Source organism: Asterias amurensis, chromosome 20 (assembly GCF_032118995.1).
Source record: "Asterias amurensis chromosome 20, ASM3211899v1".
NCBI classification, from domain to species: Eukaryota; Metazoa; Echinodermata; class Asteroidea; order Forcipulatida; family Asteriidae; genus Asterias; species Asterias amurensis.
Genome location: NC_092667.1, coordinates 4,324,767 through 4,352,736, shown reverse-complemented (window position 1 = coordinate 4,352,736; position 27,970 = coordinate 4,324,767). Strand labels below are relative to the sequence as shown.

General features: G+C 37.8%; 2 protein-coding genes across 3 annotated transcripts; one reads left to right on the top strand and one right to left on the bottom strand.

The window, feature by feature from the left end:
• The first annotated feature begins 175 nt into the window (after positions 1-175).
• Positions 176-10,437, top strand: LOC139952058 (steroid 17-alpha-hydroxylase/17,20 lyase-like). Its single transcript, XM_071950996.1, has 6 exons — positions 176-820; positions 1,979-2,243; positions 3,997-4,290; positions 4,867-5,033; positions 5,244-5,347; positions 5,955-10,437. The coding sequence occupies exons 1-6, from the start codon at positions 366-368 to the stop codon at positions 6,227-6,229; spliced, it is 1,560 nt and encodes a 519-aa protein (XP_071807097.1). The 5' UTR covers positions 176-365; the 3' UTR covers positions 6,230-10,437.
• On the bottom strand, positions 9,966-27,968 carry LOC139952056 (transmembrane 9 superfamily member 4-like). 2 transcript variants are annotated; one of them, XM_071950991.1, is made up of 18 exons: positions 27,865-27,968; positions 26,648-26,770; positions 26,011-26,160; positions 25,102-25,211; positions 24,232-24,337; positions 23,552-23,616; positions 22,611-22,762; positions 21,995-22,147; positions 21,607-21,677; positions 21,034-21,166; positions 20,049-20,130; positions 18,977-19,052; positions 18,195-18,374; positions 17,490-17,569; positions 15,777-15,840; positions 12,584-12,703; positions 11,876-11,965; positions 9,966-10,949 (listed from the first exon to the last, which is right to left on the bottom strand). In XM_071950991.1, the coding sequence occupies exons 1-18, from the start codon at positions 27,898-27,900 to the stop codon at positions 10,800-10,802; spliced, it is 1,941 nt and encodes a 646-aa protein (XP_071807092.1). In that variant the 5' UTR covers positions 27,901-27,968; the 3' UTR covers positions 9,966-10,799. The 2 variants fall into 2 exon arrangements, with proteins under 2 accessions (XP_071807092.1, XP_071807093.1); XM_071950992.1 differs by lacking the exon at positions 15,777-15,840 and adding an exon at positions 15,640-15,703.
• Positions 27,969-27,970: the final 2 nt, after the last annotated feature.

Here is a 27,970-nt window from a genome sequence, read left to right as displayed (position 1 = left end):
CCACCATTCAAAGAGATGTTGCTAAGATAATTATGGTTCAATGATTGCCAGTTCAGTTGACAAACAAGCCAAATTCCTAAGAATGAACCAAACGACTTCTGTCACTCCTGAGGATAATCAATATTATGCTAACAGAAAGATCTGTTGACAAGAAACTGGTCATTGTTCTGTTATGTTTAATTGGGAAGCAACCTTTTAACGGGCTTCTGCTGGTAGTGTGTCGCTAAAACGAAAAGTTGTAAGGCACCAACGAGTGACGGTGCCAAAATTCGGCATTGCTGCATGCTGCAACTTTGAGCTCAACGGTACCAAATAAAACAGTGTGATAGTGGTAGGCCTATAAAAGAACATAATCTGTGCTAACCATGGTAACGGAAATATTGCTTTTCGTTGTCACTTTTCTCTTTTTTCGTTTCCTGTCACAATGCTGCCGTGCAGAAGACGGCACCGGGCGCCGGAAGAACCCACCGCCGTGCCCACGCGGCATTCCTCTCCTCGGTAACATGTCCGTGTTCCTCGGTTGCAGAGAGCCAATCTACACCGTGCTTCAGAAACTCTCCGAGGAACACGGGGACATCTTAGGCCTTACGGTCTGCGGTAAGAAGTTCGTTGTCCTCGGTAGCTCCGAAGCGATCCGTGAGGCCTTCGTTCGGCAGGCCGTGGACTTCGCCGGTCGGCCGTACATGTTCTCTGTCAGTCTGCTAACGCGGAAGAATTGTGGAATAGCTTTCTCGGACTACAGTCCGGCATGGATGGAACACAGAAAGAGTGCTGCATCGGCATTACGCCTGAGCCTCAAGCAAGGACCATCTACCACCAGGTATTTTGCTCTTTCACTTAAATATTTTAAAAAAACAGTTGATTATTTATACAGAACCCATTCCCCCCCCCTCTTTGTGTCATTTTACTATTTTATCCGATAAAATTGAAGTGGAGGTAAACAGATATGTACATTGTAAACGTGTCACTAATTTTAACAATAGTTAAAATTAAGTAATTCGCCAAAAGCTACAATGAGTCCAGATTTAAAATGGTGAAGGGGGTGGGCATCCGAGGGCAGGGACGGGCGTTGGCCTTTAATAGTGCCACAGGGAAACACTGGCTTAATTCACTCCCTTTTGTGAACTTCGGCACTTCCACTATTCATAGAGGAGTGTGTTTTTATACCTCCATGCACTAACAACACACAGAACATTCTTTTAGATAAATTTAGTTGATAACAGAAAACATGTATCGGTATGTTTAGAACCAAACGAGATCACGGGTTATCTGAAAGATGGAAAACAACATTCTGAGGAGCAGCCTTGCATTCCGGACTTTTTAAATTCAACCAGACGCCTAACCCTTTTCTAAATCCCTCGGCTTAGAGTTTATGTACATTTAGTATTATTGTATCATAATAATTCTCATTTGTTCATGCCATTGATAAAATAATATTGACTTAAAGCTGACAATATTATGAAGAACTTCTCTGTGAAAGCACGAAGATGTCTTTTTATTTTACAAACGGGAGCATGTTTTGATTGAACTTTCACAGAGTTCACAAAGATTACTGATTTGTCAGCGATAATTTGAAGACAGTCATTCAACATTCAAACACTGTATGGTAAAAAGGAAAATATTTTTTTTTAAATAATTTTATTTAAAACCAAACATGAGTCTGAACCAAAAGCTAATAATTGACAATGATTTACACTTTGACACAAAATTCTGAATAAAAACCTTAAAATAAAATAAAATTACCCTAATTGCAGAAGCACTATTTATTTTTTGGTAAGCCATACAGTAGACCATAGGCCTATGTAGAACAAAAGTGGTGAATAAATTAAACTTACTGTAATGTTATAAGCATTGAAGGCTACTCCGAAAAAAAGAAAACAAATGCATGCTTGAATAATTGAGTAAGCCTGTTATCATAATGATGTAAATTTTTGATAATCAATAATCAACTTCTCCATCACTTCTATATGATCTTCAGCTCGCCGGGTTCCCGCTCTATCGCCGAGACCACCATACTCAAGGAGGTCTCGCATCTTGTCTCCAACATAACCCTCAACTTCGGCAGCCCTTTCGAACCGAGCCGAATCCTGACCGAGGCACTCATAAACACCGTGTGCAACCTGACATTCGGCTGCCGATACAGCCCGAACGATCCCGAAATGGAAGCCTTCGTCTTCGCCAACCACAAATTGAATGAGATATTCAAACCAGGGCACCCCTTGGACTTGTTTCCGTTCTTGAAGGTAATATTGTTTTTAAGGTAGTGTGCGTCAATTATAGGGTAAAACTCCTCAAAACATTACAACCAACCCCTCCCCCCATCCCCCCCCCCCCACACACACACAAAAAGGAGAGGGGGGGGGGCATAAAATAAAAAATATTTTTGGGCACACGGGTAAATATCTTCTCACAGTTCCCCTTCCTCGTTACAATTGTGAGTCCACAGCGGGACAATCGATCTTACTGTAAATGAGATCAGTTCTCCCAATTTAAATTTAATAGACTTTCTCATTAGGCCCCTATAACCGTCTCCAGGGATTCTTATTTACATGCTCTCCCTGTCTCATACTAAGCCTAAGAGGCAATTACAGAGGATAAATACTTCGAGATTTTCTCAAGGTCTTCTTCACGTTTTAATAAAGAATCGAAGTTCTAATTATCGAAACTGCATCAGGGGGAATGATGAGAGTCTATTATGAGATAACGATTGATTTTTGACGCCGTTAAAAATTTCTGGTCTCCTTAACAAATGAGCCGCGCACACTGATCCGTCCATTCTTCAAAGTCTCAGAGAAATTTCTTAAAATGTTGAGATTTGGGGCTGGAACTTCGGCAAAGAAAGCCATGGATAAAGGACTTATGGTTTACCAGTTTGCCGAAAGATAAACTTTCCAGATTTGGTGTACCTTCCAGATTGTGTAAAACTTATAAATGGTCTATTTTTTTTTACAGTTTTCTTTTTACCAATTTCACAATTTAAAACAGGTTGGGGGGGGGGGCTTTTGTTTGTTTGGTTTCAATATATGTAATTGTATTATGGGATTGTGTGGGTCAGTTTATACTTGTTTGTGTTTTTACATATTGTTTAAAGTTGTACAATGTATTTGTTTGTAGTTTTGTTTATCAGTGATATCTGTTTGTTAAAAATTGTTCACGATATTTCGGGGAGGGGTGAGTGTTCCCCAACGAAAAGGCAAAGTACTTTCCAAAAGGGCGGCAACCCCCTCAGTGGGGTCCTTGAGCCAAAGCAAGGCCTTGTTTTCTCTCCCCACTTCCAATTAAATAAAGGTGGTCTATTGTCCCATTGTTGTCTGAGCTAAAATCCCTAACACCCATTTCTTAAGAGAGATTTTCGGCTTTGTCTGCGTACCTCTTGTGGTCAACAATGGTCCTCAGCTCATCCTAAATTGGGCCACTGGACCACGCACCGTGAGGTCACCCTAGGATGGACTTCGATGTACTTTGGTGTCACTGTACTTTCAAGCTCATCCTTGAAAAGGAACTGACCAGCCATTCTGGCCAGATGCTCTAACAATGTTAGGAATGTAATTAGACAGTAATGGGTGGTGGTTGGGGGGGGGGGGGTTAGGTAATAGCATGGCTTTAGTTACAGGTGAGGTGGGAGCAGGGGCAAAGCTTGTCTTTACCATCATTACAAATGGTGGTTGAGGCAAATTTTATTAAGTTTAGTACCGGTCATCATGTCTCCTAACATAATAAAATGTACAATTTCCATTTATCAATGACGTTGTTGAAGAAGAGAAATACGTTAGACGTGTACTAGGCCTATACAACGAAACGACACTGAAGTTTGACCCATTTTGAACGAGGTTGCCATCGAGAGGGCTAGGTCCATAGGTGACTCATTTAAAAAAAAATACTTTGTACGTGTAATTACTCATGTATCTTTAAGATAATGGATCTTGATATTTTAAATATGTGGCCAGTTTCAATCCCCTGTATAAAACCTTGTTTTTCTTTGCATTCTACTTGCAGATATTTCCATCAAAACGCATGCGCACAATCCAAGAAATCGTCACAACACGTGATGCCATCCTCCAAGCCCAGTACAGAGAACACCTAGAGACGTTTCATCCCGACAACATCCGGGACATCACAGATGCATTTCTGAAATCGATGAAGTTTCTCAATGAAAATCATCCCAGTGACGACGTCACGATGACTGAGGATCATGTGATTATGTCCATGTGGGAGATCTTTGCTGGGGGATTTGAGTCGACTTTCCAGACTCTAAGATGGGCACTGGCGTACCTGGTTCATTACCCAAAGGTAGGTATGATAACAAGGAGGACGATCAGAGCATACTGATCGAAACTTTGCGTAGTCAACCATACATCAGTTGTCGGTCTTAGAAACAACACTTCTCAAAATAGATCTACACCTTGTGCTACCGCAAACTTCACCTGATTACAATAACATTAAAGTCGTGATGTAGACATCATATATTGTGGTGAACCCATGACGAAAAGAGGTTAAACATCTGAGGCCCAAATGGTGATTCCTGGTGCTGCATACTCCTAAGGAGTTTTGAAGGTTTTTCATTAATGCTTAGCGTCAGATTAACATGGGGTAGTAATACTGTAAGTCATTTCAAGTGTTTATGACAAAAGTGTTGAAATCGACAGAAACATTATTGTAACTGTCAGAATCCTCTTTTAGTATTACAAATGCATATCTTCGCGTCTTTGAGACCAGAAGTTAAAGACTTGTTTAGAAATACAACATTTCGTATGTGACGTCTGTCCAAACAGACCTGAAACTGTTCGGTCTTCAATCTATAGATTACAACTGATTTGTTATTAAACAAAAATATCTTTATTTGTTAAATTGTTTTGTTTTATTTAGGTCCAACATCGGCTGCAAGATGAACTTGACAACAACATGACTGGTGGATTTCCGACTTGGAATGACCGCCCCAGGCTGCCGTATCTCGAGGCTACAGTTTTGGAGACATTACGTCACAGCTCATTCTCCTCACTGAATGGTCCACACGTTACCACGTGTGACACAAAGTATGCTAATTTGTTTTTAAAAAAAAGAAGAAAGTAATTCTACCTCCATGTTGAAATAAAGTCACCATTCTTCCCTTCCAGTGCACCATTGTTTGCATAAGTTTATTTCGTTAAAACAGATTATTATTATATGAAACACAATAATTGCCAAAATGTTATTGTTTTTGCTATCACTTATCGACATCGATGATTGCATTTTCCTCTTTGTAGGCTGAGAAACTATGATATCCCAAAGGGTACAACGGTGTTATGCAACCTGTGGTGGGTGCATCATGATCCAAAGAACTGGGCGGAACCAAACAGCTTCAGACCAGGTAGAAAGTTTAATATTTTACAAAATACACACAACGGTAGCATACTTGAAGATCAATTATAATAAGCTGCTGCAAACTGATTACCAGTTTTTTACCACCCAAAGGAACGTTGTATAATTTATGCAAAAAGTAGTTAATGGCCTGACTTTTCGACCCTGGCAGAGTCTTTCTAAAAGGCTAAATGACAACACAACAACATAAGCAGGTATCATAGTTGAAGATAAAAGTTATAAGTGTTGAGAATATGTACACGTTTTTGTTGTTGTCGGTATCAGAACGTGCTTGTTGTATTTTTTACATTGGGTGCGTTCGTTTAGCTTCCCTGGGTCGACCCCGGTGTGTGGCGGTTCTTTTCCAGGACGAACGTGGGTAATTATCTGCACACGTTCGTCGTAGAAGGAAAAAAAAAAAAACACACACACCGGGGTCGACCCAGGGAAGCTAAACGAACGCACCCGGTATTGTTGTTCTTGGCCGTTTAAAATAGTATGAAGTAAGAAAAGTATTTAAAATGAAACACTTGGTTAAATAAAAGCCATAATTGAAATAACAAAGTCTTAAGGGTAATTAACGATGACATATATATATTTTAAATTGTTTCCAACAGAGCATTTTCTGGATGACAATGGCAAAGTATTCATTCCGAAGCACTTTATGCCATTCTCAGTTGGGGCCCGAGTTTGCCTTGGCAAGCAGCTAGCCACAATGGGTCTGTTCTTGTACCTAGGAGGAATCCTGAAGCATTTCACATTAGAAAGCCCACCTGGGAATCAGTTGCCCGATTTGGAACCTAATTACTCTGATCCAATCAGAACGATCAGGGAGTTTCAACTGGTGATGAAGCAGCGAAAAGTCCAACATGCTTCGAGTCTTCCAGCCTGAGATGAAAGGATGCCAACAACGAACTAACTTCTCATGAATTGCCAAACGGTTATTGAGATGCAGAATAGTTGAGTGTGTCTTAAAGAAGAAGAGAATGACACATTTTCTGACGAAGTTTCTAAGTTTCCAATAAGTTTGCGGCCCAAGGAAATGCATCTTTCTATGATTTTGAAATTGTTAATCCAGAAATTGGAAACAAGTTTAACTTTGGGTATTTTCCCCTTCTTTTTATGGTGTGATCTAAAAGGTCTACTTAAATGTTATTTGAAGAACTTATTAATTTATTCTGAAAAATAAAATTAGAATGTTGCCATGAATGTTAACTTACTTTTCTAAGAATTAGAGCAATGAGTTACTGCAGAACACATACTTAACGAGTTGAGATGCATAATGGTGCATTTAATAATTTATTTCAACAATTTGTAGCAAAATTCATTTGTTCAAAGAAGAAAAGAACAGTTCGTTTGCAAATTGCCATTGTCTTAAATCATCACTGTATTTATTTTACATTTACTGCCTATTCCGAACATTTCAAAAGCAGTTTGTACAAACTTTTAAAGAAACTCAAACTGTCATCAAATTTATTTTGACACCGCGTTACCAAGTACATTTAATAAATAAAAAGAATTAAATGTATCATGTTGGTTTGATTTCCATTACAAAATAATTGAAAAACTTGCTGGTATTGATTGCAAATTTTGTCCATTCATCAAAAAAGGTAAATTGAAACCAAAACAATTTTGCGAGCTGTTTCACATTCCTCGTTTGTGTTCTTTACATCATGCATCAAAAATGATTTAAAAAAAACCTCAGTATTTGAAAAGGGTCTCGAAGTTTGACTTTAACTTAATACTTGAACACAAACGAATTAATTAAAACAGTCTTTAAGAAAAAGAGGATACATGTTCACGTTAATTTTGTTTTTGAAATCAGAAAGACACTGACAACTAAGGAACAGTCTCAAATAATTACAATAACTTTGGAGGTATTGTAAAATGTTCTCCCTTGGGGTGATGGCTAGACTCCTTTCAAAATCGAGGTGCAAACTTTTGAGAAATATCCATTGTCATTAATACTTCAGTCGACATTGAAAAACATTCTAAAAGAAATGATCGTTTTTTATTAGTTTGTGTCCAGACTATTAACGCAGAACTACCATGTTTTCAATAATCAGGGAGATAATTTAGAATTACATTCAAAACAATAGAGAAAAGGTTTCCATATTCAGTGAGAAAATTAAGTTCAGCAGAACATGGAAAGATCGGTTGATTTCCGGCGAACATTCTGCAGAATCTGGGAGCAGCTCTGCAATCATTTTGGTTTCATTATGTGGATTGTGCCTGTTCATTATAACCCTTTTTTTCTAGAAGATAATGAGATTTAGGTTTGGATTTTTTTTTTGAGAATTAAAGGCAGTGGACACTACTGGTAATTGTCAAAGACTAGCCATCACAGTTGGTGTATCTCAACATATGCATCAAATAACAAACCGGTGAAAATTTGAGCTCAATCGGTCATCAAAGTTGCGAGATAATAATGAAAGATGAAAACACCCTTGTCACACGGAGTTGTGTGCGTTTAGATGGTTGATTTCGAGACCTCAAGTTCTAAATCTGAGGTCTCGAAATCAAATTCGTGGAAAAATAATTCTTTCTCGAAAACTATGGCACTTCAGAGGGAGCCGTTTATCACAATGTTTTATACCATCAACCTTTCCCCATTACTCGTCACCATGAAAGGCTTTATGCTAATAATTATTTTGAGTAATTACCAATAGTGTCCACTGCCTTTAACTGAACACAGTTGCTGCTAAGCAACATCAAAATAATGATCCTTGGAAAACATCATAATAAATACAATGAATTATAAGTGTTTTTATTTCCCTCATCACTACAAACCGAATTTTCCACTGTTTAAGTAACTGAATATTTATTTTAATAAAAAACTAAACACTTTATGTTTCAGAATCACTATAATAAAGGAGAAATTAACATTTAATTTGACATCACATTGTAAACCAATCTTTTCTTTATACTAATTTGAAGAAAATAAACTACAACTCAAAGTAGTGCTAAAGAAAATTTGTGACAAAATGAATATTGCAGCAAAAATAAAACCACCAAACAAGAACACACAAATTTGATTCGCATTTGCAGGAAGTTTGAACCAGGCTTTTAGTCTGCCCTTCTGCCTAAATTGCTACATCAGCTACCCCAAGCTAGAACCAAACTCTCTACATTTGCACTGATAAAAGTAATCAAGAAGGTTACCAGTCAAAAAATATTCCAATTGTATGGGTTTCAGCTGGTAAACTTTCTCGGCTGAGCACCATTTTCTGTGCTAAGCAGCTCAGAGACTTGTTTCTGTTTAAGATGCCTTTTTCTTAAAAATATGTTTTACGATTTGATCATAAAACAAAAATATCCAAACGATAGGACTTGGAGCTTGAAAGCCTCTTAGTTGATCTAATTAATTACAATAGAAATTTCACACTGAATATATATTTGTTAATGTTTGTAAATTGTGAGAAATAGAATCAGCTGTTGCAAACTGCTTACCAAACGAAACTGACCTGTTGTATAATTGCAACAAATAGTCAGTGGTCTGACATTTTGACCCGGTCATATTCTTGAAGGCTAAATGACAACAAACACGCATATACATGTATACAGGGCCTAATTTCATTGAGCTGCTTAAGCAAAAAATATTGCTTAACAATTTTCTGCTAAGCAAAACTATGGATACAGGTTACAAATTGTACATGTGACATGGCATTTTGGCTGGTAACCTTATTCTGGTAAGCATCATTTTGTTGTGCTTAGCTACTTTTTTGTGCTTAGGCAGTTCTATGAAATTGGTCCTAGGTGTACCAGAAGCAGTCAACTGAAAAGAGAGTTTGCAATTTGTGTATATTTCTGACAAAGGTTAGGATCAGAACCAAATAAAAAGTAGCTCTTTTCAATAACATATTTATCTTCTTTATCAGAAGTATTTCTTTGCAGTTTGCACCAATAGCTAGTATACACTTCATACAGATTGTATGAGATTTAACTTGGTAGTTTAATACAAAAAGTTGGCTTAGTTTTTCTCTTTACATTTGCTTTATTTTGGGGAAGAACAAAGAAAAATTGACTAGAACAGGATCTGAAAATGGGACCTACCAACTGAGCTTTCTAGCTCTAATGTTGGCAGTCTCCTTATTTTTGTCAATATCTTTGTTTGGTTTGCAAGTCAGAAGCCAGTCAACCTGTAACTGCAGTGTTTAGCCAGAGACCACACCCAAGTTTACAATACAACATGGGAAGCGGTTGTACAGGGATCACCCACAAAATTGAAATATAAACTTACACGGCTTGTTTTTTTTTTCTTCATGTAAAAAGTGTTGGTGAAGATTGAAGTTGTAAGCGTAGGAACTATTTCATCACATTATAAGCAAAGTGCCGCACGAGTAATAAGCAGACAAGTCTAAAATTAAAAACAAACTGTGGTTACAGGTAGTGGCTGTCTACTTTAGAACGCCAGAGGACATCAGACATACCAGATTAAAGTCTGTTATTTACCTATTTCTGATCACGCGCACATGTCCAAAAACAATGAGTTTACCTGGCGAGTCTGCTGCCACCTAGCGTCAACAAAAGTCTTACATCCTGATAAAATTATAGTTTAAATTAACAAAACACCTTCCAGCTAATCTACAAATTGATTAATTGTATAAAAAATAACAATGAAAACTACATCCGAAACATAAGCAATGTTGAATTTAATATTTATAGACCATCCCGCAAGACCTAGGAACTCTATCATATATAATACAATAAACCTTTAAACACCACACAGCATTTGAAGGTAGCCATTTTGTTTCTCCTCTCAAAATACAGAGTTTAGTAACTATTTACATACATGAAAGAATGTGTTTGCTAATTACACTGTCAACCAAGACAACACATTTCTCTTCTCCTCAGTGGACGATCTGTCGGATTGGGGAAGTTGGGGGTTAGGGGGGGGGGGTGGGGTAGGGGGAGGGGTAGCAGGCACATCCTTCTGACATTTTATTTCTAGCCTGTACTTTTGCTATTACACCAGTGAGGTAAATCTACTTGGAAGAAGAGTGACCGCCAAATAGTTTCTTCCAAGTGTTCTAACTGTAAAAAGCCAAACAAAAACGCCCCAAAACCAGAACCTCTTTAAAAGGATACTAAATTTTTTTTTTTAAAACGCAGAGGTTGTTTAGCGAAAAGGATCACGCGACTTCACAACTCATCTACATAACCTTGTACCACTTTAACTAATTGGTAAATAAAAAAATGTAGTCAGAGTAAATCTCATGGAAAGTTTCTTGTAAGTTCTTTGAAATATGTTCACTACTCTTTGAACAGAGCAGAGCTAAGACCAACCTGTTTTCTTTCATGCCATCAAAAATGAAGCAGAGGTTTTAACAAAAGTCTGGTTCCTTTTTAAGTAGCAGTGCTATGACTCTTGCTGTTGACAGGAAACCTTACAGAGCTGGCCACAGAGTTATAATTGAGAAGGTGAGAAAGTGTGTTCAATTTAGTAGGAGCTCTCCTCCTCGTCAATCGATCTTAACAGCTCCGTAGATTTTAACTATGAACCAGTAAGCTGCGAAGAATCCCATAGTGCCGGTGATGATCCAGAAGGTTAACACCATCATGAAGGTGTAGCCGAAGTAGAGTAGAGCTGGCACAAATTGAGTTATCTCAAGCTGTACAAATCACAAATAAAGGAAATAATATCAGCCTACGACATTTTGTAACTAGTTCACTTCAGACATGCTTTTCTCGTTTATCAAAACAAAATAATTTTCAGTCAAAAAGCAACTCTTTTTCTACCCAGGCCTTGAATTACACACAGGCCATGGCCTCCGTTGCTCCTGTTCTTGGCCTTGGTGCCCCTTTGAATGTTTCCCATTGTCCCATTGACTTTTAAGATTTTCCAATGGAAGTGCCCTTTGCAAAATGGAAATGGCCTTGCCCTTTCTAGGATGAAATTCCAGGCCTGCTTGCCGTTCACAATTTTTGTCTGTCAGTGAAACTTCCTTTCTCATTGACATTTACAGATTTCAAATAACTCGCATTTTTTTCAATTGTGTTTCTAAAGCACAATACGCCTCTTTAAATATTTATGCATGAGGAACGTCACAATTCTAACCCAAAACGAGGCCAAAGGTGCAGCCACTGAAAGTATTGGCGGACGTGCGCCCATAGCCTCATTTTGGGAAAGAATGACGTCATGCATAAATATTAAGAGAGGCGTATTAGACTGTTGGAAATGCATAATGTAATGGCATCGACCAACGGCAGGTTGAACAGACAGGATCTCATAGATGTATAGATTTGGATGTCTTAATTTTTAATGCCATTATGAGTGTCTGATTAAGACGTAGACCACCACAATTGTTTCTGGATTCTGACGCTTTAACGGTTAAATCACATCATTGCAATCAGAAGTTAATTAGCCATTTTGAGATTTAGTTGACGCAATACTACGACACCATTAGGTTTGGGTAAATTTCTCTATACACACCCAAACCAAACAGTGCTCCTATAGTGTCCAGCATATCTCAAAAGGCTTATTGGCCAAAACACATGAATTAATCTTAAAGTGTTTCAGTAGATAAAATTGACATACCTTGGTTACAAAGTAGAAAACGGAGTAGACGAAAATGTAGAATGCTGAGCCTCCAGAGACAAGGAATGACCGCCACCACCAGTGGTAATCCTAGGTGACCAAACAATCAGTACATTAATCTTCAATATAAATGGGATTGCTTAAAGCGTCATTGACCGCCATATTTCATGATAAACATTGGAAAAGTGCAAGCGTGTACGCGCTGCGCACAACTCTCAGCCAACGATAGCCTTTCATGAATGCACATTTTATCAAAGATGCTGGTCAATGACATCATGTGCAATCCATTTATATGGTCTTCTAGCTAATTAACCTCCTTCTCATCGACGACTCAGCCCTTCCATGGCAAAACAGCCCAACTCAAAAAATCTGTACACTGCTCAAAAATTTATGAGGTAGCCAAGGTGGAGCTCAAGCCGAGGCTTGGGAAAACGCATTGAAAAGGCAAATTCTCAACATATAATTCGCCCAGTGGACAAGTTTTTATATATTTATTCAAGGTTTGCAAAACAGGTTGTATTTGTCTGTGTTTACGGCATAAGATGGAATTTTCTTTAAGGCTGGTGAATGTTTTCACATTAATATCAGCCATTTACATGTCCCAAACTGCCCATGCATGGCGGACTTTCGAGAGTGATTGTTTTGAGTCAACGTCTGGGGTAAGCTTTTGAGTTGACTGTATCGTTTATGTCTCGTTATGACTATTACCTCGCTACAGAGCTGAAAGTAGACCATGACGATGGAGATCTGGGCGCACGAAACAATTAGGATGAGGAACACAACGAAGAGGAAACCAAACAGGTAGTAGAACTGGTTCTCCCATATAGCCTTCAAACCAAACAAAAACAAATTAAACAGACTCAAATTTATAAAAAAAACATATGCCCAAAATTAGCTAATTTGTCACCATAATAGATATAAGCCTACACTGTCAGCCTCCTTTTCAACAAAAGCAAACTAATACTAATAGTAGTAATAATTTTTATACAAATTTGTACAGATCAAAAATCTGTCACGACATTACTATAGGATTAAATCAACTAACTGATACCAATTATTTTAAGAATTATCAACACTACATATCATGATGATGATTCAAATATTTTTGCTAAGCCTCGGAAATCCTTTTATTTGATATGCAAAGCTACTTAATTTTGATGAAGCTGACATAAATATAAGTACGCTCCATCGGACCTTTTATTAAAGAAAACACACAAAAAAATCAAGCAGTTTCAACTAGTTTCATATTGAAAATGAGAAATGCAACTTTGTTAGTACTTAGTATCAAAAAGCACAGAGATAGTGATTACCACATATCAGGGCATGGATAACTTTAAAATAATATTCTTTGACTCTGCAATGAATAATTATCTATTTTAAAGTATGATCCCTTGCAAGACGCGCAATGGGTTTCTCAAAAAAAAGGAAGGAGGAGGAGGCCGCCATGAATACATACCTATCAAACCTATCACAGAACCCCAGAAATATTGAAATGGTAAGCGCACATTTGCAAGGGGTCAACTTTTGTTATTAATAAATATATATTCTCTGTATCTTAGTAATAACTTAAATATTAGATTTGGTGATGAACAAGGAAAAATTTACCAGAATTGATTTAACGCCCTCCGGCATTAATGTGTCGGGGCTCTCAGTTTCCATTCACATCATGAGAGGGGTTTTAACCAGAGATTATTTCTAAAATTATATTGCCTGTTGGCGCAAATCTCATTCACTGGCCTATATTAGTTAATCCAACCAGACTGTAATAACTAGCAAGAAGTGTGTTATTAAAACAAACACAACTATTTTATGTTGTAATAATTTTGTACACTGCAGTGTAGATGTTTACCAAGAAAGAAACCCTGTGGGATTGAAACCCAAGACTCTCACAGGGTAGATGACTCAAACATTAGATCACAAAGCATACCCTTTAATTAGATGACAGCTTGAGCACTGTCGTCAGCAAAAGGTACTGCAGACAATTTCATCAATATAATAATTGCAATGTGGAAAAGAACAACTTGTGTTTTATTTCTACCCTACCACCATTGTTTGTGCAATCTGTGTATAACCTTATAAAGCATTTGTGTTAAACTGCTTAGATAAGCAACAAGAAGTGCTTTACAATAGCCAATAATGCATTCCCAATGTACATGATTGGCGCGAAAAGACATGGAACAGCTACATGTAAAGGACAGCATGGAATATGTCTTGGCAGCTTGTTTTTTTTCTAACTGTACTCGGTTTACCAAGATGCATCGTGGTATAATTTTAAAATGGTGCTTAAGGTTAGCGGGAACTGCCTTTAACTTTTGTTGTGACTGGCCAGCAGGACCAGTTAGCTTGTCATTTCACTAGTCTATTTGCCTTTTTTCACTACACAGTGTTTTAAACAAAACAGGGATGCTTTTCTAACTGAACGAGCCTGACAACTTGAAGAGAAATCCGACAGGTCCTCAGGTGTCTTAACTGGCATTGAGCCATCAGACCACTGTTAGTATAAGGAACAACGCTGGTTAGGGTTAATGTACCTGCGATAACAACAATTGCAAACTACAAGTGACTACAAGGGGCTGGGCAGTCGCAACTCCAAGCAGCCCTTCCATTAATCTTAAGCCATTTTTGCACTACTCTATTCCAGGGGGCAAATCCCACGGAATAACAGCCAGCCTTTTCATACTTGGATCCCTTTACTCCTGATCTACCCTGTCAAATGGGCATACCCGTGGAATAGCCATCCCTGCTCCGGAGTAGTGCTGGGCGAATAGTGAAATTTTGTTATTCGGATACCGCCGGCCAACTATCCGAAATTAACCGGATATTCGAATAGTTTTTTTTCGCCGCTAGAGGGCGCTATTAAATAAATAAAAAATAAAAAATAATTTTATTTTGCCGCTAGAGGGCGCTGTTCGTTTGTGAATGAGATCTTATGGGCGGATTGATATTAGTTTTAGACAGTGTCACTCGGTTCATTCATAAAAATGACCGGATCTAATTTAAAGATGGCGATTTGCTTTTTCTTTTGATCGTGATTGACTCTACGTGAAGGAAAACTTTTGTAATCTTTGAACTAATTACGTCAGAAATGTCATTGTTTTAACTCTTCACGGAGGTGAGCATAGTTAAATACTTAGTTTATGCTGTTTTATGCTGTCTTAATAGAAGTTTCATAAGGATTCAGACAAAACATTCATATCAGTTGTCGCCTGACGTCCGCGGATATTCGGATATTAAAGAATATCCGGTTACTTGGTTGTAATTACAGAACTATCCGGTTTATAAATAGCTATTCGCGCCCTATGCGGATATCCGGTTAGAAAAAAAAAGGCATTCGCGGTTACGGATAGGAAAACCTATTCGCCATTAACCGGATATTCGAATAATTCGCCCAGGCCTACTCCGGAGTAGTGGTAAGTGGTTAAACCCTGGGGTATTCTTGAAGCGTGCAACCCGAAAACCAGAACCCGTGGAATAGGCAGAGACTCTGTGAAAAGTCGCTGGGGAAATGGTGGGGTAAAAAATTTCCACGCATCCCCAGGGCTGTGTTCCAAGGGAATAAGAGTTACAGTGTGCTGAGGAGAACCCACCTCCAAGATTTATCATTGTCTTGAAACAACACTACTCTGGTTTGAAGGTTTAAAAATCATAAAAAACCTCTTTATTAAAAGCAATTAGTAAAACATGGTTAAAACGACCATATCCTAACACACAAGGCTTCTTTCTCTGTGAAAAGCTTGGAGAAGTAAGCAATTCATCTTACTTACATGCATGATGAAGACAAGTTCAATGAACACTGCCCCAAATGACAGAATACCTGCAGCAGGAGCACTGCATGAGGGACGGAATAAACAATCACAAGATATAAATGGGATTGGGTTAGGAATACTGACAAACCACTTACAGTTAAAATGAAGAATAGTTCAATGAAGACGGCCCCAAAGGGCAGAATCCCAGCCATCAGGGTGCTGTAACGACACAAGAAAGGGGTGTTAGTGTTAAGCTATTAAGCAACGGAAGAAACCCAATTATGTGTTAAAAAAGGGTGAGGTAGAACAACAATGGCTTTCTATATAAAACTATAAAACAGACAAAATCAGTAGTATCAGAGTTAAATTCTCAAAATGCAGTCAACGAATTTTATTTCAGAAATCGACATAAGATGACATCATATATCATGGTTTTCACGCAACAAAAACATAAAGTGTTTGTGTTAACTTCTAGATACCAATACAGTTGGTGTTGAACATTTTAACCATCCATCTACTAAACGATTTTTGCTAGCCGGCAAATGTTTATTGATATTTGGAAGAATTTTTTTGGGGTTATCTGTCAATACGATTTTCATTTTCTGACGAATGGCTTTTGCTATCTGGCAAATAAATCATGGCAATTATTTGAACGATTGTTGTTTTCTGGCAAACAATTTTAGCAATCTGGCAAATAGTTTTTGCCATTTGCCAAACAATTTTGGCAACAAGTTGCATCACCAATTTTTTTTTTCTTCAAGGCAGTCCAAAGCCTTTTTTCTCAAACATATTTGATAATTTATTTGAAGAGGATTTCACAGAGTTTTTTTACGAAAGCAAGAGATATAGAGAGAAAGATTGACTCAAAAAGCAACGTTGCACCTTTCCTTCAGAAGGGGGATATCTACTACTTCGTAAGCTTGTGAGAGGCAACTACTTGTATATTAACAGGTGCACATAATCACTTCCACCAACCTGATCCAGGTCACCTGACAAATTTTGGTACCATTTGGGAGTCAGACCGTATCTGAATTGGCGGCAACAGCCACGTCTATGGCTGTTGCTAAGGATGTCCCATTCTACACAATGGTCCAGGCGTAGCTGTAGCTGTAGCCGCCAATTCATATAGAACCTCAGACTAAGGTTGACTTAGGTTGACTAAGGTCCCAAAAAAGAAGGACATTATGCAAATGTTTGCTGAGGTGAGCATTAGACTAATTTACTACTTTGCACCTTTGTTATCTGTTAAGCAAAAATAATCCATTAAGAATACAGACTAAGCACAATAATAATAATAATAATAGGCAAATGCTTTGTTTGAAATTATGTGCAACGGAGAAAACGATGTTTAATATTTAACACAGAGTTTCAACAGGGTATATAAAAATACCACTTTTATTTATGAGTTAAAGAAATGAAATTCACACACGGAAAAGATAAACAATTATTATATGGTTCATGAATAAAGTTAACAAAAATGGGGCAGATTTCATTTTCTATGGAACTACTTCACAAATACTCAGTGTGCATGCAGTAGCCAAGGAATGAGGTGCACGCTGGTTTAGTGGTTTAGTTAAGGGCCAAATTTTCACTAAGGTCAATAACTGCCTACTGAGTATTTGTGAAGTTGTCTATGGTAGAACCTTAGAGCAACAACCCTTGATTTTAATTACAGTAGTACCAGGATTGCAGTCACTGTTTCAAGAGTTTTTATTGATAAGTTGAAAACAAAAAGAAGTAATTTACAGCTTAGAAATGTATGGCATTAAAATAACACAGAAAAACGCCAGGGTTAATGGAAGACTATAGACACGTTGGGAATCCACAAAGGGAGGTTATTGGGAGATGAAAGAAGGTTACTACCATACCTTAACAATGGGTTGAGGTACCAAACCTGCTCTGGTACTTGACGAGGTATCTGATTGGTCCTTACAGGATGGGCATAGGGCTGTGAGCCAATCAAAGAAGACATTAGTAAAGAGGACCCAAATGATGATAATAAGAAACATTTGTGAAGCACCGGTATCCATTGATTGACGGTCATAGTGCTCAAGAAAGAAACAAAAGTAGGATGGTCTGAATAGGCTTAAAGGTAGGTTATGGTTTTTGTCATCGTAATGCTGATTAACAGGGGAAGTTACCAAAAAAGATTGAATAAAAGTCACCTCCTAAAGTTTCAGTTGATTACACTGTCTACTTGTTGAGAAAAAAGCAAAAGAATGGCCATATTGTTACTGTTACAGTATGTTACTCAGTGGTCATTTCAGGCAACACGTGTGCTGTTAGACGCACAAAGTATCTTTCAGACTCTCATTCGGACACATTCAAACTCCCAAAATGGCACTCCATGGACTGATAGAAGCATGTGAAACCAGTGCAATGGGATCTATAATGAGTAACTGTATCATGCCTGTATGCTTCATTTTTGAAAGGGCAAGGGCACCAAGGCATTTCCTCCTAGGTAAAGGTTACCCTAAGATAATTGTAAATTTCTACTGAAGTTTTTAAAGGGGGCATGGAGGCCAGAGAGGGCCTGAAGTATCGGGTCTGATGTATAAACTGTCTCGTCCTACCTGTTTCCTGTAGCCAAAGTAATGTCCAAGCACAACCAATGGAAGTGAGATCCCATTCCACATGCACACTAATGCGATCATGGTGCTGAACGGCACTGCACCAGATGAATGCTTGCCCCAGATAAAGAAGTTGAGCAGGAATGTGGTGGCAAATATAATACCTGGATACAGGAAACCAGTCTTGAAAGGAAAAACCAAATAAAATTACACATTAACAAAGTTATCAAAATATTTGTGTAGACAAAACAAGAAATTGCAGACACAAAAAAGCATTATTCTCTTGCCATTTCGAAGATCAAACAAGTCAAAATTTTCACAAAATTGTTATTGTATGCACATGTTGGGATACACCAAGTGAGAACAATGGTCTTTGACAATCCACGTGATGGTGCTCTCAATAGTATTTTTATCACTTTCGGGAGTATACGCCATTCGTCCTGCACAGTTTGAATAGGCGTTCTGTCACTTTTGTTGCGCCATAGTTTTAAGTTGCTTTAGAGGTGGATTATAACGGCTCCTTTGAAAGTCTTATTGTCCATGATGGATTAGATATGTCTGTGGTGGTAATGTGTGCCAGTCTTTAATAACTGTTTTGAGTATGAATAAATATACCCCCGGAAGTGATTGAGAGCGCCCTCACGCGGTCAAAAACATGGCGCATTACCAAAGGTGTCCAGTGCCTTTAAGGCATGGGGTTAATGCTGTTTGGTGTACACTATTTTAACACATGGTTGGTGGAGGGGTAAGGTTTGGATTGAGGATTGGGGTGAGGCTTAACTTACCAGTAGAGCTGACTGAATCCACTGAGTGCCTTTCATGGTCTTATAAAGACGCCCAGAGAAATACCCTGCAAACACTCTGCCAGGTAAGACAGAAAAAACCCAAAGGATTAGCGATTGATTAATTCCTGAACACTATTCATAAAATCCATCTCTGTAATTGATTAACATTCACCAGTTCTGGAAGCAACTACAACAAGTACTTCGTAACATATCAGAGATTCACTTGAAAGATAAAACTTTAACTTTGAGTGAACAAAGACAGTTTGACCAGAATGGGATTTGAGCCTGTGACCTTTGGATGTATGTGCCAGTTCTCCAACAACCGAGCTGTATAGCCTCTTTCTTTTTATTTGAACAGATAATTGCAGATAAATAAATGTTGCTGGTCACTACCACCAAGCCTGAACATCTGGGCCCAATTTCATGGCTCTGCTTACCGCCGAATTCTGCGCTTATAATTCCCACTTACGTGCATGCGCTGATTTTCTGTGCTATCCTTGTAAGTGTAGAATGCCTAGAAACGTGGAGTACGCATGCGCAGAGGCCAAAATTCGCCGCTAACCTGTGAAAATCGCTTGCCGTAAGCGCAGAATTCCCTGCTGCCGTAAGCGCCGATACTGTGCTTACGATAAGCAGAGCCATGAAATTGGGCCCAGGTGTCACACTTCAACGCTCCTGAATTAAGCAAGATACCAGAGCAGATGTACCTTTGACCTCACATTCATTTCACATGGAGATTTGCAGTCAAATCACACAAACATGCACACACATGTATTACATGGTGAATAAAACAATACTACATGATGTACAAAACATTATGCACACATCTGCTGCATGCAGACGATCGGAAGAGCAAGGTCATATTACATCACCTCAGACCAATCATAACACAGATATTGAAAGCTACGTCACAACCATAGAGCTATATAAAAGATAGCTCTATTGTCACAACACATTTATCCAATGAAATCATTGGGCCTGTAAGACCAGTGCCTGTCTTCCAGGGACCAGTCTAACTATTAACTGTCATTACATGCAAGTCAAAAATGTCTTATTATTAATTTTTTCTTACCCCAAAAACACAAAGAGAAACAGACAAGCACTGAGAAGGGCACCTCTACTGCTAGGTGACAACATGCCAAACATTGCAAAACCTGTTGGAATAAACAAATGAAAATGAGCCAGCAGTAGTATCAGATATAAAAGTGTATTACTTAAAAAGCCTGTGTAATAACTTCAACTGAAAAACACTAACAAAATGTTCAAATGTTGACTATGGGTCTGATAAACATCTTTCAATTCTGTTGTTCAAATAAAAGCAGTAATAATTAAAAATAATTTACTGATCTTATATTGCGCTCTCTCCAGGACCAGCCTGTTCGAGGGCGCATGACAGTAAAAATTGCAAAAGATTAAGAAAATGACATACAATAAGTGAAAAGTTTAAAGAAAAGTACACCCGTAAAAATATATAAACAAAGTAGATATACAATTTTACAAGCAAAAAAGTGCATTAACACCATAAAACAATAAAGGCTGTAAAAACAATGCAACTTTGATACAAGAAAGCAACAAAGGAACTCATGTACAGTAAATATGTCAAGCCACAGCCCTGTGGTCCTGTGGATTTGTTCACCCAAATGTCAGCATTGCCATTATAAAAATGGCTTGTAATGTAATATGCTTGAAGAATGCTAGATCAGTAATGCGATGATAGGGTGTTGACAAAAAAAAACTGAGCTGTGAGCAAAAAGTGTAAAAAGCTTGCAAACGTGAAGCCTGCTTATCACTTATGTTTTGTTTTAAAAGCCCTACTCTGCATCTTAGGTATTCTATTTATGGGTTTTATCTTCATGTGTTTATGAATTTGATTTTAGTTATAAAAAAAAAACAAAAAAAAAAAAAAACGGATTTCCGGTTAAAAACATCCCTGTAGGTTAAACCAGGAGTAACTCTGGGTTGAAATTTGCGTAACCCTATTTTCTTCCAATGTATAATGTGGTTGTTTACAGTTCAACTCTAAGTTACCACTGGTTGAAGTGTGTATACTCCCTTACTTATTGTTACAATAGCCATGACAAAGATCTGGACTCCTGTGCCAACCAGAGCAGCCAGAATTTGCTTGGCTTTGGGAGGTCTAAAGACGTCACCGTGAACCAATTTCCAGCCAGTCTCCTCCATGGTGTCTTCCTATGAAGTCAAATATTATTAGCATTATTAGTTCATCTTATTACAGCATGCAAAAGAAAGATAACATTTTCCTTTGTGTCGGAAACTCTTTGAGTCGAGCTACGTCCTGTAACCGTAGAATTCAATGGGTTTTTCTCAGGGTCCTCGCTGTTCCCTTCTGTAACTGATCTATCCTCACATTTGTCCCTATTTCGTCTAAATGTTTCCCAAGGGCTTTCGGAACGGTGCCAAGTGCTCCAACCACATTATGTTTATTGGTTTACTATAATTCAAACATTGCAGTCCTTGAGCTGAATTGTGTTCAATATATAAGAAAATACATCACAGAAAAACCAAAAAACCAAAAACCACATAAATGACTTTAAACAAATCGCCGAAAACCAATACTTTTCTTATGTCCCCCTTAAAAAATGCTCTGAAATAAAAACAAATGTTCTTACAACGTCTTCATCTTTGTTGTAGCGGGCAATGTCTTTCCTCAATGTTCTGATCATGATCATTGTTAGAATACCTATAAAAAAACACAGTAAAGCAACTTCAATATATTTACAAAATTGGCACATTCACATTTTTACCTTGTTCAATCCACCTATTCTTGTTAACATTTTACAGTAAAACGATGTATTCCAGACAATCTCGGTGGTCTAGTTGGTAAGACACTGCTCTAGAATTGCAAAGGTCGTGGGTCTGAATCCCACCCGAGTAACGTGCCTGTGATTTTTTGTTCACAGAACTCGGGAAAGTGTACAGTGCTAACACACATCGGTGTATATGGGTAAAACCAAACTGTGCAGAGGTTTACACATAAAGAAGAACAAATAAATTTACCTGCAAGAAAGAAGACCACAACGAGTGAATTGATGATTGAAAACCAATGGATCTGTACATCAGTCATGTTGAGGTACGTATCCCAACGTGATGCCCACTTGATGTTACTCTCTTCCCAATGAACCTCATAGGAAAACTTCACTTCTACTTCCTCTGTGGACAAGAGACAAAGATTTGAAGATTTACACTGAGTGGAATGAAAGATGTAAAAGTAGTCAAACCATTGTGGAATCCGCTGCTAAAATATAGCACCCAAACTGCCTCTAGCTATCAGGCAATCTCTGTGGTCTAGTTGGTAAGACATCTGCTCTAGAATAGCAAGGGTCCTGGGTTTGAATCCCACCCGAGTAATATGCCTGTGATTTGTTTTCACCAAACTCGGGAGGGTACTGAGAATACGATGCTAACACACATCGTTGAAAGGGCGAAACCAAAATTAATATAATTTAACCCCGATTAAATCTAACAGATGTTAAAATGATGAAATTTCCACCTTTTGGTAACCCTTGAGGTTGAGATTTCAAAGAGCTTTTAGGAACAGTGTCCTTATTAATCTTGTTTTATTACACTGTGGTTATAACCATGAACAAATAAAACAAATAAAACTTGTACTCACTATCTCCTTCGAAGACCTGAGGCGCTACAGTTTCCTTTCCCTTGAGCTCAGGAAGTTTGCAATTATCTTCCTTCTCCGCTATCAGTTTATCATACTGGATACTACGACCAAAAACTTCAAAACTGATAACTCGATTGCTAAAAACTTTCACTCTAGAGAAAAAAACCCAAAAGTATATCTTGAATCTTATATGCCTTGTTGTAAAAAAGTGACTCGCTGGGACTCACACATTTGGTAATTACTCAAAACAAATATTAACTTAAAACTCAACTTGGTAACGTGCATTGGAGAGCTGTTGATGGTATAAAACATTGTGGTAAACGACTCCCTCTGAAGTAACGTAATTTTTGAGAAAGAGGTAATTCCTCACTAAAATAATAAAAGACTTTCTCCAGAAGACGATCAGAGCATACTGATCGAAGCGTCGAGTTGAAACCAACAGTTCTTTTCAGAACCAACCCAACTCATTAGAGATAGTCATTACATGGTGTTACTGCAAACCTTTCTATATATAATAAAAGGCTTCTAGCTAGAAGTCTTTTATTCCTATCTGAAAGCACACAAATTCGTCCAGCAAGGTTTTTAAAATTTTATTTCATCATTTTCTTGCAACTTCGATGACCAATTGAGTCAAAATTTTCACACACTTGTTTATGCCTATGATGGAATACACCAAATGAGAACACTGGTCTTTGATAATTACCAAACGTGTACAGTGCCTTTAACCTGTGAGTTAAAAAGTCTAGATATGTAGTCTCATATCCACCAGGACACCTTATTAGTGCATAAATATATATAAAAAAAGCTGCAATAAGACTGACTTTTTTGTAAAAAAGTAATACAAAAATATGTGAAATTGACAACTGTTTGACACCATTCATAAGAATTGTAAAAATGAGTGTACAACATGAGGAGAAACCTTCAGAGAAACTTTGGCTTACCCTCCTTCCTCAGTTTCTACTGGATGATATTTCATGTTCATCACTAGGTGATTGTTGATGTATGGCTGTAAAAAAAAAATGAGAGAAAAAACTTTAGATAGATTTTTTTGAACTACAAAAAACCTAAATTTATCAAATCCTTCCTCTACATCAGCTTGGGTGACCAGAACGCCAAAATAAGTATATTTTATTTCACTTTTCTGAAAACATCCATCTGGCTGCACACAGCAGATTCATATAGAATTTCAAAAGGGTAAAACAGACACTAAAGTAAACCAATACAGAATGAATTGTCTAAAGACAACTTTGAGAATAAATGTATAAAACCAAACCGGGGAAAAAAAAATCCAATTATGAAACAGAATCATTTCCAGTTATTAATAGTCATCTTAGCATGACGAATCAGCAGTGTTCATCTGAGCAAACATTACATGGAACAAACATCTGTTCTTAGGAAAGCAAATGAAAAATCAATAATGACAATGCTAATCATCAACAGTCTAAAGATACCTTTGATAAATTAAAGTGGTTGAAAAACACCTGTTAGTCCTATGAAGGAACCTTTACAAGTAAAACACTGCCCATGATATGACAGTGGTCTCTACCTGTACATGTAACTTAATACAAATTTTCAAATGATCTCAAATGGTCTCATTTCCAAACAGATAATATGAACTTACCACATTGTCAACAACAATGCCAAGTTTGTAACCATGTACATATTGCGCTGGCTCCTCCTTAGTGGCTTGTGTGACTATAGTGGCAGCTGGCAAATTATCAGCAAGTCTGGAAAAAAAGGAGAGAAAAAATAATCAGTTACTATTGTCCCAATTTTCATACAAACGTATCAGTCATATTTTTAATACTTGACTTTAAAACAAAACCCCAAACAGTACCGTCAATAATCTTCTGAATGACCTAGGGGAATAATGGGTACCTACGAGGAAAGAGATTAATTTTGGGTATCAAAAAGCGTCCAGAGCTCCACGGATGCTCTCTACACCCCAGGGAGCAGAGTAAGATTACAGAAATGTTATAGACCATATGTACAACGCGATGGTACACATGTTTACGCACCACCAAACAATGTGGGCCAAAATTTCAGCCTTTTTGTCAGAGTGCATTCCTTCTGTGCACGTTTTGGCACACAAAATGGCAGACAGGAGACGCGCGTGAATCTGTGCTGCGCATTGTGAATAGGGCCTACTGACCCAAAGACCAGGGCACTCATGTAATGCACATTGATTTGGTTATTTTGAAACGAACTACATATGGACTATTTATTTCGATTGTTAATAAGATGCACCAAATGTTTTCACATTTCAGCTTTTGTGTTGTTAAGAATATCAGTAGGCATGACATTTTCTTCTTGTAAGTGCAAGGTCTTTTCTCCTTGGTCAAGGCAGGTGTTTGAAGGTACAATTAATTAAAAGTACAAAGTGGTAACAGGTGGTTGGGATGTTACAGAATCAACATAAACTTTGGTTCCCGAATGTTTTTTCTCTGACGACCTGGTATTGTCACATTTTGTAAATTGCTTATGTACTTACAAATGCACATTGTAGTCTTCCTTGATGCGGTCTGCAATAATCTTGGCCTGGTCCTTTGTATACTTGGCTAGACACATAACTTTGCAAGGAGTGTCTGTCTTCATTGGAACCTGTTTTACATAATAAAAGTCTCCAGATTAGAAGAAGAAAAAAAAAGTCCTGCACTACACTGGTTTTCTTCCCCTCCTGTGAAGGGTCCCAAAGCAATCCCAGGGAGTCTGCATGTGTACCTCGGCTGCAATAACACTGACTTTTTGTAATAAGTCAGTAAACAAATGTGTGAAATTGACTTCTTTCAGGTTTGCAACTGTTTGACAACATTTATAGTCCTTGTTGAGTATTCCAATATTAAGTTCTAATGATTCTTATTTATAATTGAATTGTGAAACAAATTACTTTGGCCAATTACATGTATTTCAATAGATTACACATGAAAAACTTTGTGGTATGGTGGCTAAAACAAATTGGGGTAGTATTTTTAAGATCTTCGGGTTCTTTTCTGTTGGTAGAACCGAGAGCAAGAACTGATCAGCACGCCTTGGTCAAAGCTGCACCTGCTATCTGGAACAAGCTTCCTGCAACACTACGTCAAACTTAATCACTGGACTTATTCAAGAAGAAACTGAAAACTCATTTGCTTTGCTAGCTCCTACTGTTTTCCTTTTGTGTGTAGGCGCCTTGGTAAGTGCACCATATAAATCTATATTACTATTATGATCCTTTGAACTGGTGTGAAAGGCAGTGGATTGGGTTTATCTGGAAGGATGGGGAGAATTAATATTTTTTTTGAGAGAGTTTTGCACTAATTACTGGTTATGCTGAAACAGTTTGCAGTACACATGCTTTCCCAAAGGTTTTAAACGAACAAAAGACCAGTTAAAAAATGAAAACAGAAGATGAAATATTTACCTTGTACAATGTGTTGACAATACGGTCCCCACGCAGTACTTCCCCGAGATTCTCCGACATGTATACAATTTTCTCCAGAGCTGGAGTGCAGATTCCAATTGAATAATAATCATAAGGTAGCTGTGTTTTTGTTGACGTTATCTTCACTCCCTTTGCAAAAATAAAACACACAAACAGATGTTCATAAATTAAGACAACCATTCACGCACACATGAACTAAATTAGCCTTGGTGCTCCTTTGAGCAGGTGCCCATAAACTTGTTGAGTTTTTCCAATGATACTTTATGGTGACCTTTGCAAAATGGTTGTAGCCTTGATCTCTCTAAGAGATGAAATTCAAGGCCTGCCGTTGAATGATTTCACCAAACTCTTCCTAACTTAGGATTAATCTTAGGACTTAGGACGGGTTCAGTTCCGTATCCTAATATGTAGGACGCATTAAACTCATCCTAAGTTAGGACGAGTTACTCGTCCTAACTCGAGTTGGGATTAATCCTAGCATTTTGTGAAATCGGCTGCTGGTCACACAGTGAAAACAAATTGAAATCTTTTTAAAACAAAGATTGAAATTTAAAGTTCTTTTGCATCAAAGAAAAACATAATGAACACTGAAATCAGTGAGGCTATAAATAACTACCTTTATTTCAACCTCCTCTCCATCTCTGAACTCCACAGGAGCAACCCCTGGTACGTAGAATGCATTGCTTAGGCAGGCAGCGGAAGCCAAGAACAGAAGCGTCAATGCTGGTATTCTAGACATCTTTGAAAAAGAACAAACAATAATTTTACAGACAAAGTACAGCACAGACGTTGAACTTGAAGTTACTATTGTACCGTAGATAATTTACATAGTACATAGTATGGAAACTAATCTACTTTTGCAGTCATTGATGTACTTTCTGTCTGACTATTAAGTCCTGACAACGCTTTCTTGTTGCGACTCTGATACAAACCGTGAACACTATATGCAGTGCATCAAATTTAAAACACATTTGCCAGAGTGGAAAGGTTTCTGTATCCTCCTACCATCGCTGTTTCAACTGTTATGACATAAAATAGTATCCAAAGATATTTCTTTGGCCTTTGGGTAAAAATGAGTGAAAAAGTGGTGGTAGGCAGGAATAGGGTACAGAAAACTTTCTGCTTCATGTATTAACAGAAGTGCGTTTTGGCGACCCCAACTAGAAACATTGGTCATCACGGTTGAGCGTTTTTGCTGTTCAGACCAACCGGTACCCAACTTGTTGAGTTGAGTCGGTTGGGCTTTGCCTTTGGTTGGTTGTACTCCTGACTGTGTAAGTTAGTTTAAAAAGTAACATCAAAGTTGCTCATTTTGTAAAAAGAATTACTTACCTGGCAGGATTCTGGAGTTTACTAGCTAAGCTGCTAAGTAGTAGTTGCTAGTTCATTAAATAATAATTACATAAATTACTATCTAAATCTATTTGATTTTGAAATTCAAATTGAATGAGATATAGTTTATTAATATTAGTATATTATTCATTCATCAGCAGTGGACGACTTGTTTTGTTTTTTGTAAGGGGCGAGAGAGAGAGAGGACAGTCCTGAGTCAGTCCGATCGAGTCGACTATTCCTTTTTTGTTTTACGTTTTTTTTTAAGGCAGCCTTCCATCCATTTCTTTTTTTTATTTCACCAATCATCATGATCATCATCGCGCGCGCCGCCGTCACACCTTTTTTACGCATACCATTATACTTTATTTTCACCACTGAATGAGTATACGGAGGTCATATACCACCTTAAACTTGACATGAGCTTATATCGAAATATGTACACTTATTTTTTTTGTAAAACGGGAAATTTAGACAAGTTTTCAACCGTAATGCACCTACCTTCGAGCTTCGATAGAGTATTCGGCCGGAGTTCATTCGACCAAATCACAAATTCCTTGTCTCTCTGCATGGTACCCTTCCTTTAAACCTAATTATGGGATAAAAC